The sequence below is a fragment of the Elaeis guineensis genome, chromosome 10 (genome assembly GCF_000442705.2).
Source record: "Elaeis guineensis isolate ETL-2024a chromosome 10, EG11, whole genome shotgun sequence".
NCBI lineage: Eukaryota > Viridiplantae > Streptophyta > Magnoliopsida > Arecales > Arecaceae > Elaeis > Elaeis guineensis.
This window is the reverse complement of record NC_026002.2, coordinates 59,759,882-59,775,427: the sequence shown is the minus strand read 5'-3', so window position 1 is coordinate 59,775,427 and position 15,546 is coordinate 59,759,882. Positions and strand designations below refer to the sequence as shown.

The window sequence follows — 15,546 nt, the reverse complement described above, 5'->3', positions numbered from 1 at the left end:
TGTCAATCTTCTTTTGGAGATATGTACTTAAGACAACCTATTTTATGCTCAATAATATTCCAAGCAAGTCAGTTAGTAGAACACTATATGAGATATGGTCAGGGCGTAGGCCGAACCCCACTTATCTTAAGGTCTGGGGGTGTCCGACTTATGTCAAATGATTACAAACCGACAAGCTCGGATCTAGGTCTGATAAGTATAATTTTGTAGGGTACCCCAAAAAAATAAGGGGATATTACTTTTACCTTTCTACTGAATAAAAGATATTTGTCAACAGTAAGACATATTTTTTGGAAAAGAAGTTCCTTTGTGAAGGAATAAGTGCCTCCAAAGTCGAGCTTGACGAAGTTCGATGGGTAGAAGAACCGACACCAGTGGCTAAATCTGAATCAAATTTGATAAGATCAAACCCGAAGCCCAATATCCTTAAGGCGATCCAGTAGAATATCACATCAGTCGGACAAATACTTAGGTTACTAGGTCCGAAATGGGGATCCTGTTGAGCTCGATGAGAACAATGAGGATCCAGTCACCTATATGGATGCAATATAGAGGTCCGACTCTGAGAATAGCTAAAAACCATTAAATCTAAAATAAAATTTATGAAGATTAATAATATGTGAACATTGATTGATCCATCTGAATGGGTAAAATCCATAGGGTGTAAGTGGATCTTCAAAAGAAAAAAAAGTGCAGATGAAAAGGTGGAGACCTATGAAGCTTGTCTGATTACCAAGAGATATTATCAGCATTATGGTATTGATTATGATGAGACGTTCTCTCCTGTGGCAATGCTCAAGTCCATTTGAATCATACTTGCAATAGCGGCATACCTAAACTATGAAATCTAGCAAATGAATGTGAAGATATCTTTTCTAAATGGAGAGCTGAACGAAGAGATGTATACAATACAACCTGAAAGATTCACATCCACAGATGAGTCCAAGATGTGCAAGCTTCAGAGATCCATTTATAGATTGAAGCAAGCATCCAGGAGTTAAAACATATATTTTGATAAAGTGATCAGAACGTATGGCTTCGTCAAGAACAGAGAGGAATCCTGCATATATAAGTAGGCTAATAGTTTAGTAATTATATTTCTTATTTTGTATATGGATGATATTCTCTTAATCAGAAATGATGTCCCTACGTTATAAGGAATAAAAGTGTGGCTGTCGTCATAGTTCTCCATAAAGGATCTGGAAGAAGCAGCCTACATTATAGGGATGATGATCTATAGGGATAGATCTAAGAGGCTGCTCGAACTCTCTCAATCTACGTACATACATACCATGCTGAAACAGTTCAGCATGGAGGATTTCAAGAAAGACTATCTTTCGATAGATCATGGAATTTCTCTCTTAAAAAAAGATTATCCAACAATCCCTCAAGAGAGAGAGCGTATGAGTAAAATTCTATATGCCTTGGTAGTAGGTTATATAATGTACGTCATGACATGTATGAGATCAGATGATCATACTCATTAGGAGTAGTGAGCAGATACCAATTAGATCCGGGTGAGAACCATTGGAAAGTTGTAAAAATCATCCTTAAGTATTTGAGAAATACTAAGGACCAGTGACTCGTTTATGGAAAATTTGACTTGAAACTCGTGGGATACACTGATTTCAGTTTTCAGTCAGATCGTCACGATGGCAAAAGTGTGTCGAGATATATCTTTATCCTAAATGATGGGACTATCTGCTAGAAAAGTTTTAAGCAGCACACTATAGCTGATTCAGTATGCGAGGTAGAATATATCGCGACATCCGATACTGCAAAAGAAGTTGTGTGGCTAAAGAAGTTTATCATCGAGATTGGAGTGGCATCCTCCATCGATGGTCCAGTTCTGCTTTATTACGATAGTACTGGAGCCATAGCTCAGATAAAAAAGCCGAAGACACATCAACAGATGAAGCTTATTCTGCATCGCTACCATCTTATCTGAGAGATCGTAGATCGAGGTGACGTCGACCTTCAAAAGATCGATGAAAAGAAAAACTTGACCGATCTATTCACTAAAGCTCTTATGGTAAAGGAGTTCGAAGATCACAAAATGAAGATGGATATACGATACTATACCGATTGACTTTAGTATAAATGGGAGTTATTGGAAAATGTGTCACAAAACCAATCATCAGTCTGTTGAGGGTTATGCTATTTGATGTAATTATATATAAATTAATTGTTAATAAAATATTTATTTGATAATTTTTATCATAAGCTTGTACATCTTCTATATCGAACTTCTGTGTTATGATGAAAGTCCTTAGGACTATTTTAAATCGATAAAGAAGGATTTATCGTTGAGTCCTTAAATAAGTTTGCGATCAAATGATATGCTATTATTAGGATGATAAACATATCAAGTATACATCGTTGTGTGCCATATAAGTTGATTGTCCTCTTAATCAAGGAGTATGGAGATGCTGGTATGGTATACAGGTAAAATGTAGGAATGCATTTCACTGAACATTACCAACTCTGGAGCACTCTGCTGTCAAGAGTTATTCCGAAGGGATATATATATAAGTGTCCCTCCAACCTAAGATTATCATAGTGACTTGTAAGTAACTCACTGTGCTTTGGTGTCAGACTACCTGAATTTCTAATTTAAGATCGAAAGATTTCTGAATACAGTCAAGTACTTGTGAAGTCGGTGCATGAGTCAAGATAGAATTGATCACTTCAACAGATTAGAGAGATTGCTTTGTGTTCAATTTAATAAAACCTTGGCCATGGCAATTATTGTAAGGAGTCATAGGATTTATTAGGTTGAGATATATAATGGATGTACTATTAAGAGTTAACAGTTTAAACTCTAAGTTATCCTTGCATCAAGGGTCAAAGGGATGAATTATATGGTAACTATATCCAAGTAGGTTCTTGAGTGTTGCTTTACATACATTCGACCTATCTGGATGTTGGGTATCATTGCTAGATGATTACTCTGATTGGTACAGAAATCTATTCTTATACTATCGACTTAGATTTGAATCTATGAGGTCACACACATTAGAAGTTTCTTTCTGATCAGATGGTTGATCTGAAGAGTCCCACTGGACTAGGACTCTAATGAAGAGTCCCATTGGATGGAGACTCTGCTGAAGAGTTCCACTGGACTGGGACTCTGGTGAAGAGTCCCACTGGACTGGAACTCTATCATTAATGAAAGATTAGTTAGTGATTAGATCATTAATTAGTTCAATTTAATTAAATATTAAAGTCTGAATCAAGTCTGATTAAATTAGATTCAATCAAATCAAGTCTATTAGGTTATGAGATGACTTAATCAGTAAGGAAGAATTGATCCTGATTTGATCGGATCTATGGCTCAATTAATTTACTGATTTAATCAAATTTAATTAAAGTTATAGGAGCCTAATTAGATTAGATTCATCATATTTTATTTAGATTTAATTAGATTGGGTTTATAGAAATCCAATTGGCTAAACCGTAGAGTCTCAAATGAATAGGACTCTCTCCCTTGTGCCACCCAAAAAGACTCATGCTTTTTTCCATCGCACAAAATTAGTTTATGCATGAGAAAATTAGAAGCTAACACCCTTTTTGTTATTCTCTTTGGATTGGATTAGGTTTGTTTTAAGTTAGATTCAAAAGGTTTGAATTTAAACCTAAACTTTTATCCTTATCCTCCCACACACCGGCACCTTGTGAAGGACCCTGATTTGTGTGACAAAAAGGAAGTGCTCCCATATGTTTTACATGCCCAAATCTTCTGGTAGGTCTCTCTTTAAGTCAGATAAGGGTGAGAAAAAGTTGAGATTAAATTGAAATTCAAAATGGTTTGAATTGCAACAAATTTTGGCTCTTATCCTATCTAATCGATGATGCCGGCAACTATAAAAATACTTGATTTTTGTGTGCCAACAACTCTGAGGTTTTCACCATGAGATACCAGAGGAAGAAAGGGGCTGAATAACTTTTTTGGGGCATGAGGTTTGGGTGTCCTTCTATCTTCTTTGGCATGAATAAAGAAGGAGATCTATCTCCTCTCGGGTGAGAGACCTAGAATTGTTCTAGGATTTTTGGGAGAGAAAAAATCAAAGAAAAGAGAGTCTTTATCTGATTTTTCTCCATCATCCTCCTCTGATCTATCTTCGACATTGAAAAGGTCTGAGGTGATCGAAGAAGGAGATTAAATCAGATCCACCATCAGAAGCCGACTACGCGAGCTAGCACTCCTGTGAAGGACTGATCGGTCCGAGAGCTTCGTGTGGATCATTTGTAGAGGTCGGATACTTATACGACTGTGAGCGACCAGAGAAGACTTCTAGATCCACATTCTTGACCGTGGAGTTTGACTACCCACGTTCAGATATTGGGTTCAAAACTCTAATAGTAGTAGATTAGATATATTGCTGAATACTGATTTTTGGTTCACATGCTTGTTATTGTAAATTAAAATTTTTATGCATATAAATTCATGTCATAGATCTATTTGTAGGAGTTTTAAGATCAGATCTTATGCATGTATTTGTAGATTAAATAGTTTAATCTAATATTCTTCCACTATAAAATTTTTGAAATATATGCATGAAACTCCTGCGTATCCCAACAAGATTTCTTAAACTTAGTCTCGCGAATCGCATAGGACTATTCCTTTTCTATCAAGATTGATAGACTCTATCTAGGTGCATCATACTCAAACAGCAAATCTAAATCTACTATAGCCAACATACACAGCAAGGATCCAAATGGTTAGGGACTAAGAAAATATGCAGTCAAATTATGTAGCCTCGCAATGAATATCCAACACACTATAGGTCAAAGGACTAGTCACGCGACTGTAGCATCGAGAAAATCATTAATGAGTGAATAGACATCTAAGTGGTTTCTCGTATTGGTCATGCTCAGTGCAAGTTATTCTCTAACAACCATCTGTATTCTCACTCCAGTATCCCTACATCGCAAACTCAAGACTCATCTATCCAAAAGAGAGGTGATCTATGCACTGATCTAAATAGATTGATCATTATCCTCTATGATGATCCTATGATCGAAAGTATTTAGAAATTAACTACTAATTATGTATGTCTTTAATTCTTAACATCTTGAGAATATACAAAATCATCTTTGTTAATTTTTAAGATAAATTATGGACACATACAATATGATTGGTAATAAAAAATTATCCGATAAGTACAAAAATATGCTCTAGAGAAAGATATGCATCAGTCAAGATTGACTTCTAGGACATGCATCTAACATTCTCTTGAGAAATGACCTGCAAAACAAGTCCTAACCCAAGATGACTTCGGTAGGAACCCTTTGATGCTCAAGTCAGATTTGAAGAAATAGAAATAAAGATGGTACATAGGAGAATAGTGTACGTATCTCGAAGATCCTTTAGGGGTCTCTATTTATAAGCAAAGGTGGGAGTCATTTAAGGGCAACATTTCATGTTTATCCCAATCAATTTGGATGTGCAATGTGGGGTTCTCGGGTTAGGATATTTGAGATGTGATTGTTAAAAAATATATCCTAAAATCAATCATCTAAGTGATAAATGATTGAAATTAGTATATGAATTATCTAATAATAATAGTTATTTGGCAAGTTCATCATAAAAGTTCTATCTTTCTTAAATGAACTCCTAAATTATGATGAAGTCCTTAGAACTGCAATCAATCGATAAAAGAGGATTTATCGGATGATTCTTAAATTGTTCATGATCAAATGATAAGTTATTAACAAGGATGATAACTTATCAAGTGTAGGTCGTTGTATGCCATATGTGTTGGTTGTCTTCGTAATCAAGTGGTGTGGAGACACTGATATGGCATCCAGGTGAGATGTAGGAATACATCTGTATTGAACGTGATCAATGTAACACTCTACTATCAAGAGTAGTTAGCTAAGATCAATGGGTATAAATATCCCTCCAACCTGAGATCACCACGGTGACTTGCAAGCAACTCACTGTGCTTTGGTGCCGGACTGCCTGTATTTTTAATATAGGTTCGAAAGATTTTTGGATACAGTCAAGTACTTGTGAAGTCTGTGTGTGAGTCAAGATGGTATTGACTACTCCTGATTAACTTCAGGAAGAGAATGTCTTGCTGTGTTTTAATTTAGCAAAATCTAGGCTGGATAATCCTCGTGAGGAGTCACGGGATTTGCAAAATTTTGAGACACAATAGAGATGACTTGTTTGAGTGATTGACAGCATACTCGAAGTTATCTTGAGTATTATTGATCAAAAGGATGAATTATATGGTAACCATGGGTTAGGATTCTTAGAATGTTGCTTTGCATACATTCGACTTATCTGAACGTCGGGAACCATTGCTAGATAGTTACTTCGATTGGTATAGAAATTAGTTTCTGTGTTACCAGCTTAGGTTCGAACCTATAGGATCACACACATAAGAGATTGTAACCTAATCAGATGGTTAATCGACGATTGAGAATCGTTCTAAGGTTAAACAATCAATGTGATTGATGTTTGACCTAATGCAAGTGTTGCAGGAGGATCATTAGCAATTGGATTGCTAATTGGCTCAATTTGATTGAGTAATTGGATTGAGATCAAGTCTAACTAAATATGATTCAATTAAAATTAGTTTAAATTTAATTAGATTAAGTCTAATTGATTTATTGGATAAGCCAGTTGCAAGGAAGAACAAGTTCCTGTTTGACTAGGACTTGTATACACCTAATTCCTAATTAAGTTAGGATTTAAATTAAATATAATTTAATCTAATTTAATTAGACTCCTAGTTGGATTAGGATCACCATTAATTAGATTATAATTAATTTAAATTGAGTTTAAAATATTTGATCTAATCTAAATAAGAATCCTAGTTAGATTAGGATTCCATCTTCTCTTGCGTCACCTAAGAAAATCAAAACCCACGCCCACTAATTAATTCTAGATAATTTTTTTATGATTTTTATATCTAAAAAAAGTAATTTCACACCATTTATTTTAGAGATTTGAATCAGATTTAATTTGATTCAATATAAAAATTAATTTGGTTCATTGTGGAAAGTGGTTTAGCCTATTTCTCTTTTTGAAAGAGTCCCTCTTCACAAGGACTCTTCCCTCCCTCTCTTGTGCCAACTTTCCCCATGTTTATCCTCCTTTTTGTTGCCCCTTTTGTGGTTATTTTCATACTATCCATGAAATAAATGAGATAGGGGGCGTCCAACTCTTGGACGCCCCAAGGACTCCTTATTAGACTAGGTCTTATGACATAGTCTGCCATATAAAAGGAGGCCGCCCCATATGCCATGATATAGGAGTCAAAAATTTATGAAAAATTGAGAGAAATACCAGAGGAGAACGAAAAAGACCTGGGAGATTTGAGGTACCAAAATTCATGAAGGAGAGTCATCTAACAAGAGATCAAAAGTTGATGTCTTGTAGAGAAGAAAGGTAAGAGAAAAGATTGTCTTCTCTTATTGGTTTTCTTTCTTATTTTTTTTCTCTTTGTTTTTATATTTTTATGTGATAAAAATATGAGAGAGAAAGAAGGATTACATGGGTGGTTTGAGATGCCAAAATTCTTGAAGAAAATTCTTCAATCAAGAGATCAAAGGTTGATGTCTTGTAGAGAGAAAGGTAAGAGAGAATATTATCTTCTCTTATTGTTTTTCCTTTCATATTAATATCTCTTTGTTTTATTTTTTTTTTTATATGATAAAAAATTTGAAAGAGAAAGAGGGATGGCGTGGTGAATTCATGCTCTAAAGAGTTGGAGCATGGTGATCTTATTTTGGACATGATATGATCATGTTCTGATGGAAGAAGAAGAAGAAAATAAGATCTTTTCTTAAGATTTCTTTTAGAATCCTTCTTCTCCATAAATTATGGGATTTTTCTATAAGAAAAATCAGATATCATAAGATCTGAAAACTAAAAAATATCAAGAGAAGAAGGTCTTCTCATGTCCTAGCATAGAGATATTTTTAGGATATCAATTGTTGATGTACTGAAGGAGCAGATCTGTCTTCTCTTAGGATTCTTTTCTATTAAATATTAATTTTGATTTTAGGAAGATCAAAAGGTTTGACTTCTCTCTTATTCCTCCTCATATTCTTCATCTCTTGGAATGTTCAAGAGATCCGAAGAATATTTTTTAGATTAACCATCCGGAGAGATCTGCAAGAAGCTAGTACTTCGAGCAGATCTTCATTCGACGAATCTCTGATTTTGTTACAGCCTTGTGCGGATCACTTATAGAGGTCGGACGCATGTGCGGCTCCAAAAGCAACAAAGAAAATCAATCATGGAGTTCTTGACCCGTATGAAGGTAAGAGATCTGATCTCTTCTTTTATCTAGATATGATCTAGGTTTTAGATCTAAAAATATTTTAGATCTAGGGTATTGATTTGATCAATACCAAATCTTTTATTTTCTGATTTATAAATGCAATATGACATGTTATATGTCCTAATTGTAGGATTTAGTAATTTGATTACATGCATTTGTAGATTAAATTATTTAATTTACATATTCCGCTGCATTATATTTCAAAAAAATTTTGAAATTCATGCATGAAATCCTGCACCTTTTATGTTTGCCTTATCTACTACCTGTCTTATCCATCTCAGAGCCAATTGGACTATTTTGAATTTAAAAAGAGGTAGGATCCTTGGATCGGGTTTGTTTTGGCAGGTGGTTCCATATATGTGGTCGAGGTTAAGGTCGGTGAGTAAGGCTCGAATTGGTAGCCGAATTTGGGGTCGGCCAGGAACTGGGGTTGGCAGCTAACGTTGGGATTAATAGCTGATGGGGGGGTTCAGCGATGAACATTGGATTTGATGGCCATTGTTATCACTTGCGAGGCACTTTTTGTCCATATGGCTTTGGAGAAGCTCCTCGCCGATCCCTTGACCTTCAATTGGAGGTGGAGGGGATCTCTTCTGGTCAGAGGAGACCTCAAAGGGACTCCTCACCAGTCCTTTGACCTTCGGCCAAAGGTGGGGGGAGCTCTATAGACTTCTTGCTCCTTTTCTATAGATTGGCAGTCCGAAGTGCTGATCGGTGATGATGTGTGACTTCATATGGTCAAAATCTCCACATGTCTTCTGATTGAATATTACGATATAATCCCAAATATTGTTTATTTATTTTTTGATTTAACAATAAGAAGAGCTGTCGAACCGTATTGAGAATGAGAGACAGCACCTGAAGGAGACAGTAGGTTGAAAGTTGAACCGATCCACTGGCTTTAACCATCCATAGGTATTAAATTAGTGAACAACGAATGCGTTCGCAGGTGATTGCGGATCCAAGGGTCGACATCATGTGGTTCCAATGGGCAATAAATGCAATCGAGCTTGCGACGATTTGGGATTCCATTTTTGAATTTGGCAACTGATGTGATGGCTTTAGCTTAAGGTGCTTATGATTAGGGTTAAGCAAATAATCGAAATCCGAAAAAATCCATCCAATTGAACCCAATAAACATCGATTTTGATCGATTGAAAGACATAAATCGGATGGAATTGGGTTGAGATTTGTAAAAAATTGGTTATTTATGATTCGATTCGGTTTCTACACTTTCAGTCTGTATGAAACCGAACTCAATCGATGTAGTATTTTATAAACTCACTTTCCTTTTGGGACGATATCGTTTAGACTTCAATACTTCATTCTAGAAAATATTCTATCATCCATTTATATTCATAAGAATATAAATGTTGAATTATTGATGGAAGCACATTAATTTGAGACAATTCTAAAGTGAAAGCTTTCAGATATAGTTGCTTTCAGATGAGTAAATTCTTTTTTTCTATCTTGTTTTGTACATGTTCAAAAATAAACCAAAAATTTGTAACTTATCAGGTTTAGACTTTTTTTTACATTAAATTAATAAAAAAATAAATAAACTTAAGTGGGTCAATATTAGACTTAAAATCAATATTGGATCAATATTGAAGTCTAAACTAACACAACCCATCCGAATCCGCTACAAACAGTTTACTTTGATTTCAAACGGTTTATACATGATAAACGACCAGCCATGGTTAAATTTTTTTCAATCTGATTGAATTTGATTGGATAAATTTTTTTTTTTCAATTGATCGAATCTGACTCATGTTTAACCCTACTTACGATCCATACAGTCTCCGATTGTTCGACGTGGTTGCGTTGCGTAGTAACCGTGAATGCTGGCAGTGATTTTCACCGTGGCTGATTCCAGACTGGATTCGGCAACTGATCTGATGACTTTAGCTCTATATAACTTACACGGACACCGAGCCAGCCCATTTTGAATCACAGCCGTCAAGAAGATGGTTTTGATTGATTGAATACTAAATGGCAAGGATCTGGACGGTTTCTATTAACATTTTCAAGTGGACTTTCTTGCACGATTGTAGTTCCCCGGACTGATAGCCTTACGTGGACGCCATTACGCCGGAGCACCCTGTCTCTTCACTCTCCTTCCGGAGCAAAGAAAAGAAAGAGCGAAGCCAACGGACGGGATAAAGAGAGCTCGAGGTTTTATCTATTGATTCTATCTGGAGACTTCGTCGGGCATGGGAGGGGGAGCGGAGAAAGAGAGATTGTAAAAGGAGAGGGCGAGGGCGAGGGCGAGGGCGAGATGGACGATTACGCGAGGGAGATGATGGACCTGAAGACCCTAGTCACTCGCACTCTCGAGAAGAAAGGCATCCTCGCCAAGATTAGGGTAATCCCCTCCCCCTCTCATCCCCCCCTCCTCTCTTTATTGCTTGCATCGAACAAAATCGGCGCTGCTTTCTTGGGGAAATTAGGGTTTCATGTCTTCTTCCTTCGTTTTTCTGTTAGTTTTACCGTACGAATTCGACATTAGCAAATGTTTTCTGGAGAGATTCGTCCTGATGTATGGGTTTTTTTGTCTATCTTTGGAACTGATTCTGTTGTAGGGTTTAATGGATGGGCTTTTTCTTATCCTCTTTTTTTATAATTCCAAGCGAGTGCTGTAATGTAGTAGCACGATGTTGGTAAATTGAAGAAATTAAGGTCTTTGGCTATAGTTTTATAGGAGTTTTTACTGATGGCAGGGTTTCAAGTTTTATAGGGTTTTTGCTCTTGACCTAGTACTGCATTTTGTGGCCGCATGGAATCCCAAAAGCTGGGTGTTTCTTTGAAATTGTGTCCTGACCTTAGTGACCAGTCAGTGAAGAAAAGTTTGGTTTTTAAACATGGGATCTATGATTTGATGCTTTTCTGTGCCAGTTTGCTTAGATTAGTGTTTCTCTGTAGAGTTAAATCATTTCCGCTATAGTCTTTTTTCTGTTTGGTGCAAACTGTTCTGATGACATTATTTGAGTTCCAGTCTTTAATCTTGTGCATTGCATGGTGGTACTTTTTGCAGTTTGCAACTAGGCTATTTAAATATCCAGCGATTACTTGTTGAAACAGCTAATTTAGGATTTTTATGGTTTGTGTCAAATATTATGGTAGGCTGAGCTGAGGGCGAGTGTCTTTGAGGCAATAGAAGAAGAGGATCGGGTTCTTGAAAATGAAGATGGCGTACCCCCTGCATTGCTTGGTAGCTGCAATGATCGTGCTAAGCAGCTGCATGCCTCTCCTTCAGGTTTCTGCTAATGCTTTCATAAATATGGTGGATCCATGGTTAGATTTATATTATTTTTTAGCATTCAGGTGTATTACTGCTCATGTGTCTTTCTATTTAGACCACCAGGATTGTTTAGACTCGGAATAAGTGCATTCTTTTTGTTACCTAAGGTCTCGAAAAAAGATCTGAGATGTGTTTTTCACTGCTTGTTCATGATCATGGTTCTCTTAGTTTGGTTGACTTGGTTGAATTGTATGAAATTGTGGCTACTTCAACTCACAAGCACTTGACCTTATATGTTAACCTAGCAAACTATCAACACAATAAAATCGTAAACATTTCTATAGATTACTTAAATGATTTAAGCCATAAACCAAGTTGATTCTTCCATCTGCTATTGTAATTGGCTTAATCTATTTATAGATAATCTTGTGATTTATATCACACAATATTGTATAACATGAGTTAAGCTGTGATTTAGTCAAGCCCAGCATAACCTTGTTTGAATTAGATGTGTTTTGTTAAATTCTCGTGGTTCAAACTTCAGTTTTTTGATTTTAAATCCATTTTATGTGCTCTAGGTAATCTTAGAACTAGATGAACTAATATCTGCTCAATAGAAGTAATAAATATGATTTGGATAAAGCATTGGAGTCTTCCTTCCCTTTGTTGTAAGATCTGTGAGACCTGCTTTTAGTTTTTAATATTATTTCTAGTTATGGTGATAAATACCTTCTACTTGTTACAGGAAGGCTACTCACTGCACTAATATGTGAATACTTGGAGTGGGCCCAGCTAGGCCATACGCTCAAAGTTTACTTGCCTGAGTGTAATTTGGTAATCTTGTAATTTAGTCTATGTTCTGCAGAGCTGCTATCTTACAGAGCTTGATCATAAATAATTGGGATAACAATTTTTACCTTCTTATGCTATTTCTGCTTTTCAGCCAAAGGATTTTTGGAAAGCTGAACTGCGAGATTTTAGTAGCAAAAATGGGTATGACATGAATAGGAGTGGTGAAACTGGTCCTCTACTTTTAGATGTTCTTGAAGGATATTTAAAATATGAGGTCTGGTACTGCTTTTCTTACTTTATCAGCTCATTGCTATGTAACTACAGTTTTACTTTTAGGTTTGAATACACTAGCAATTTTATCAAGATGACATAAAAGCTGGTAGGTTTTATTTTGATTAATGATGCATGTTTAATTTAAAAGTATTTAGCGAACAGAAAATAGGAAGATCCTTTAAAACTTGTATTTGGTTTACGAGGCAAATCAAGGGCTTTAGTGTTTTAGTATCCATGTGCGTTCAACTAAGTCTAGTATAATAGGTTTTTTTAATTTGAATACTTTGGTTTAAATAACTTATTTATGGTAACAAGCATAGTCATTCAACACTTTATATAATATAATTGGTATTAAGATCTTTTTCTTCCATATCCGTTCTTGATAGCTTTTATAATCAATTAATAAGCGATTCCATAGTTGGATACAGCTCCTGAGGGTCTTAATATCTAATTAACTAATATATGATCAAGTTATTAATGTGGGCCATAATTTTGGTTGTTCAGCAGTGAATTAATCCATTATCAACATTAATCTGTACTTCATTTTAGTGGGCCATTTGAATATTTTGAAGTGGAGGTCCTCATCAAGCAAACTCTTTTTTATTTGCATGTCCTTCAAACTTTTCCAGTTGCCCTACTCACTAATCACCAGTCTGCACTTGCTCTACAAGGACATTGTCCCAAATATTTGGATGAATAAAAAGTTCAATTGGTTTAATAATTACCCACAACTTAGTTTATATGTGTGCTATATATATTCCACACGCCCCTACAACCCCCCCCCCCCCCAAAAAAAAAAAAAAAAGAAAAGAAAAAACAACATAAAGGAGTTTGAGATGGTTAAGGTAACTTTTTTTGAGCCAAAAAAATATCTTACCCTATTAAATGGGCCTTCTTCCAACCACACTGCATTTTTTCTGCTATTATAGGTCATAATTATATGCAATAAGGAAACTATAGCAAGAACAAGTTCTGGTTTTACAGTTCTAGATTGTCTAACAAATTCATTTTGGTAGATTTTCATATCCTTCACCAAATGGTGTCCATGGCTTAGCCCTTTTCCACTTAATGATCCTCCTTTGTCCAAAATGAAAAAGCCTTGTCTTCTAATAGGGTGGCAATTTTTGAGTTGGACCTGCTCACCTTGCTAAATGAATGGGTTTCGATGTACGTTTTCAACAATTTGGTTGAGTTTGGATTACTTGAGATCAACTCATTTGTAAATGGATTGGGTTTGGATTTGACCCATGGATCTGATGGGTCATGATGTGTTGGACAAACCCTTAAAACTTGGCCCTAAGCACCTATGATAGTGGTAACAGTCAGGGGGTTATGGGCTGGTTTGGTTCAGGTGATTGAGGAGGTCTTGTAGTTAATAGTGAACGAGAACAGAAAGCTGGAGTGGATAGCATATTTAGGATTTGTCATGCTTTTTCCACTATACTTTCTTTTATCTATCTCATCTTTTATCCAACCATAGATCCCTTCTAGTCAGCTTCATTTTGTTTTTATTTTTTTTATAAGGCATACAACTAAAAAGTGAAGGCATAAGTGGGTTGACAATTTGTGTATGTGTGCATATGAAATAATTGGGTTTGGTACCTGATTATAAATAGGTTTGGTATGGTTGAAGGATTTGTTGCAATCTTTTCATGCATGCATATGTTTTTAGAATTTGTTGCATGTGTAAGATAATTATACAGAAATTTAGCCTAATATAGAATGATAAATGACTATTCCTATTGAGCAAGTATCTTTGGCAAACCAAATGTGAAAGAAATTGATATCCTCACTCTTAACTCCTAGACTGCTACCTTTGGCCCAGGTTGGACACGTTCCAATCTTTTATTTTTGTCCTCATATACTCATGATATTACTGACTTCATTTTCTTAATGAGTTGTTGCTGGGTCCCCCACCTTTGCATTGAAAAAGAGAAAGAAGAAACAAGTAGAAATGTATATACTTTAGCAGCTACCTAGGCAACAAAGGTAACTGGTTTGCAGGGGTTGCCATGTCTTAAGACATTCTTTTGAAGTCTGAGAAATCCTTGATTTTGTAGGTTTGATGCCTCCTCAACCCAAGCCCATTCCTAAATTGAATATAACTTTTATATTTGTTGGTCTCGTTATTATGATTTCAATAAATAAGGGATCACATCCACTATATTCAATTAGCTGCTCTGAGCTTAATGTCCTTTTCCTCATGTATGGCTTTTCAATTATCTTTTGCTCCTTTCCCTACTCGTGGCTTGCTAGGAGTCGTTTAAATAGCTATTGTTGCTGCGAGGCTCAAAATCTGAAATGACGAGATTGGAAGAAGCCATGCTGAAGAGGCTGTAGCAATCCGATCTGGTGAGTCTTTAAGGAACCTGCAAAATAAGTCAAGAAATCGAATAGGATCCTCCGGCTCTTGACCCTCTAATGCTTAAGTTAGTTCGAGCCTCGAGAACAGAAGGTGAAAAAAATAGAATAGAGAGCAGGAGGATTTGTATGGAACTAGATGGTTTGTGACTTTGTGGGAGCTAGAGTTCTAGCGACAGAGTTTCTTTCTAGTTTGAGCTTGGGATTTGGGAGTTAGAACTTATCTGGAGGATCTCCTGGTCCTCTATTTATAGAGGGGCTGATGAAGCCGTGAGAGAGTTTGTTAGGCCGTTGGAGGAGTTTGTTAGGTCGTTAGAGGTCAGTTGTAAGTGAGCTAGAGCATAGCTGTATGTATTAGCTGGAAATGAGGTCATACTTAGCTGTATATGCCAGTTGGGGATGAGTTGTAGCATGGCTGTATGTGAGATTGTGGCCAGCTGTGGCTTAGTTGTAGAGATTGTGGTGGGCTCTCGTAGAATGATTGCTGTTGCTAATGTAATGGCTCATCTCGATAAAAGATCGTGGTGAGATCAAGTATCATTATGAGACCGAACGTCTCAAATATATGGAATACTTTGC

General features: G+C 36.1%; 1 protein-coding gene across 1 annotated transcript in view; it reads left to right on the top strand.

Moving 5' to 3' along the window:
- Positions 1 to 10,352: 10,352 nt before the first annotated feature.
- LOC105035204 (protein TONNEAU 1a) overlaps positions 10,353 to 15,546 on the top strand; it is a 44,163-nt gene continuing 38,969 nt past the window's right edge. The window contains exons 1-4 of the mRNA XM_010910658.4: positions 10,353 to 10,665; positions 11,424 to 11,556; positions 12,287 to 12,375; positions 12,485 to 12,607. Of these exons, the coding sequence (XP_010908960.1) occupies positions 10,579 to 10,665; positions 11,424 to 11,556; positions 12,287 to 12,375; positions 12,485 to 12,607 (432 nt within the window). The 5' untranslated portion in view covers positions 10,353 to 10,578. The remainder of the gene's footprint in view (positions 10,666 to 11,423; positions 11,557 to 12,286; positions 12,376 to 12,484; positions 12,608 to 15,546) is intronic.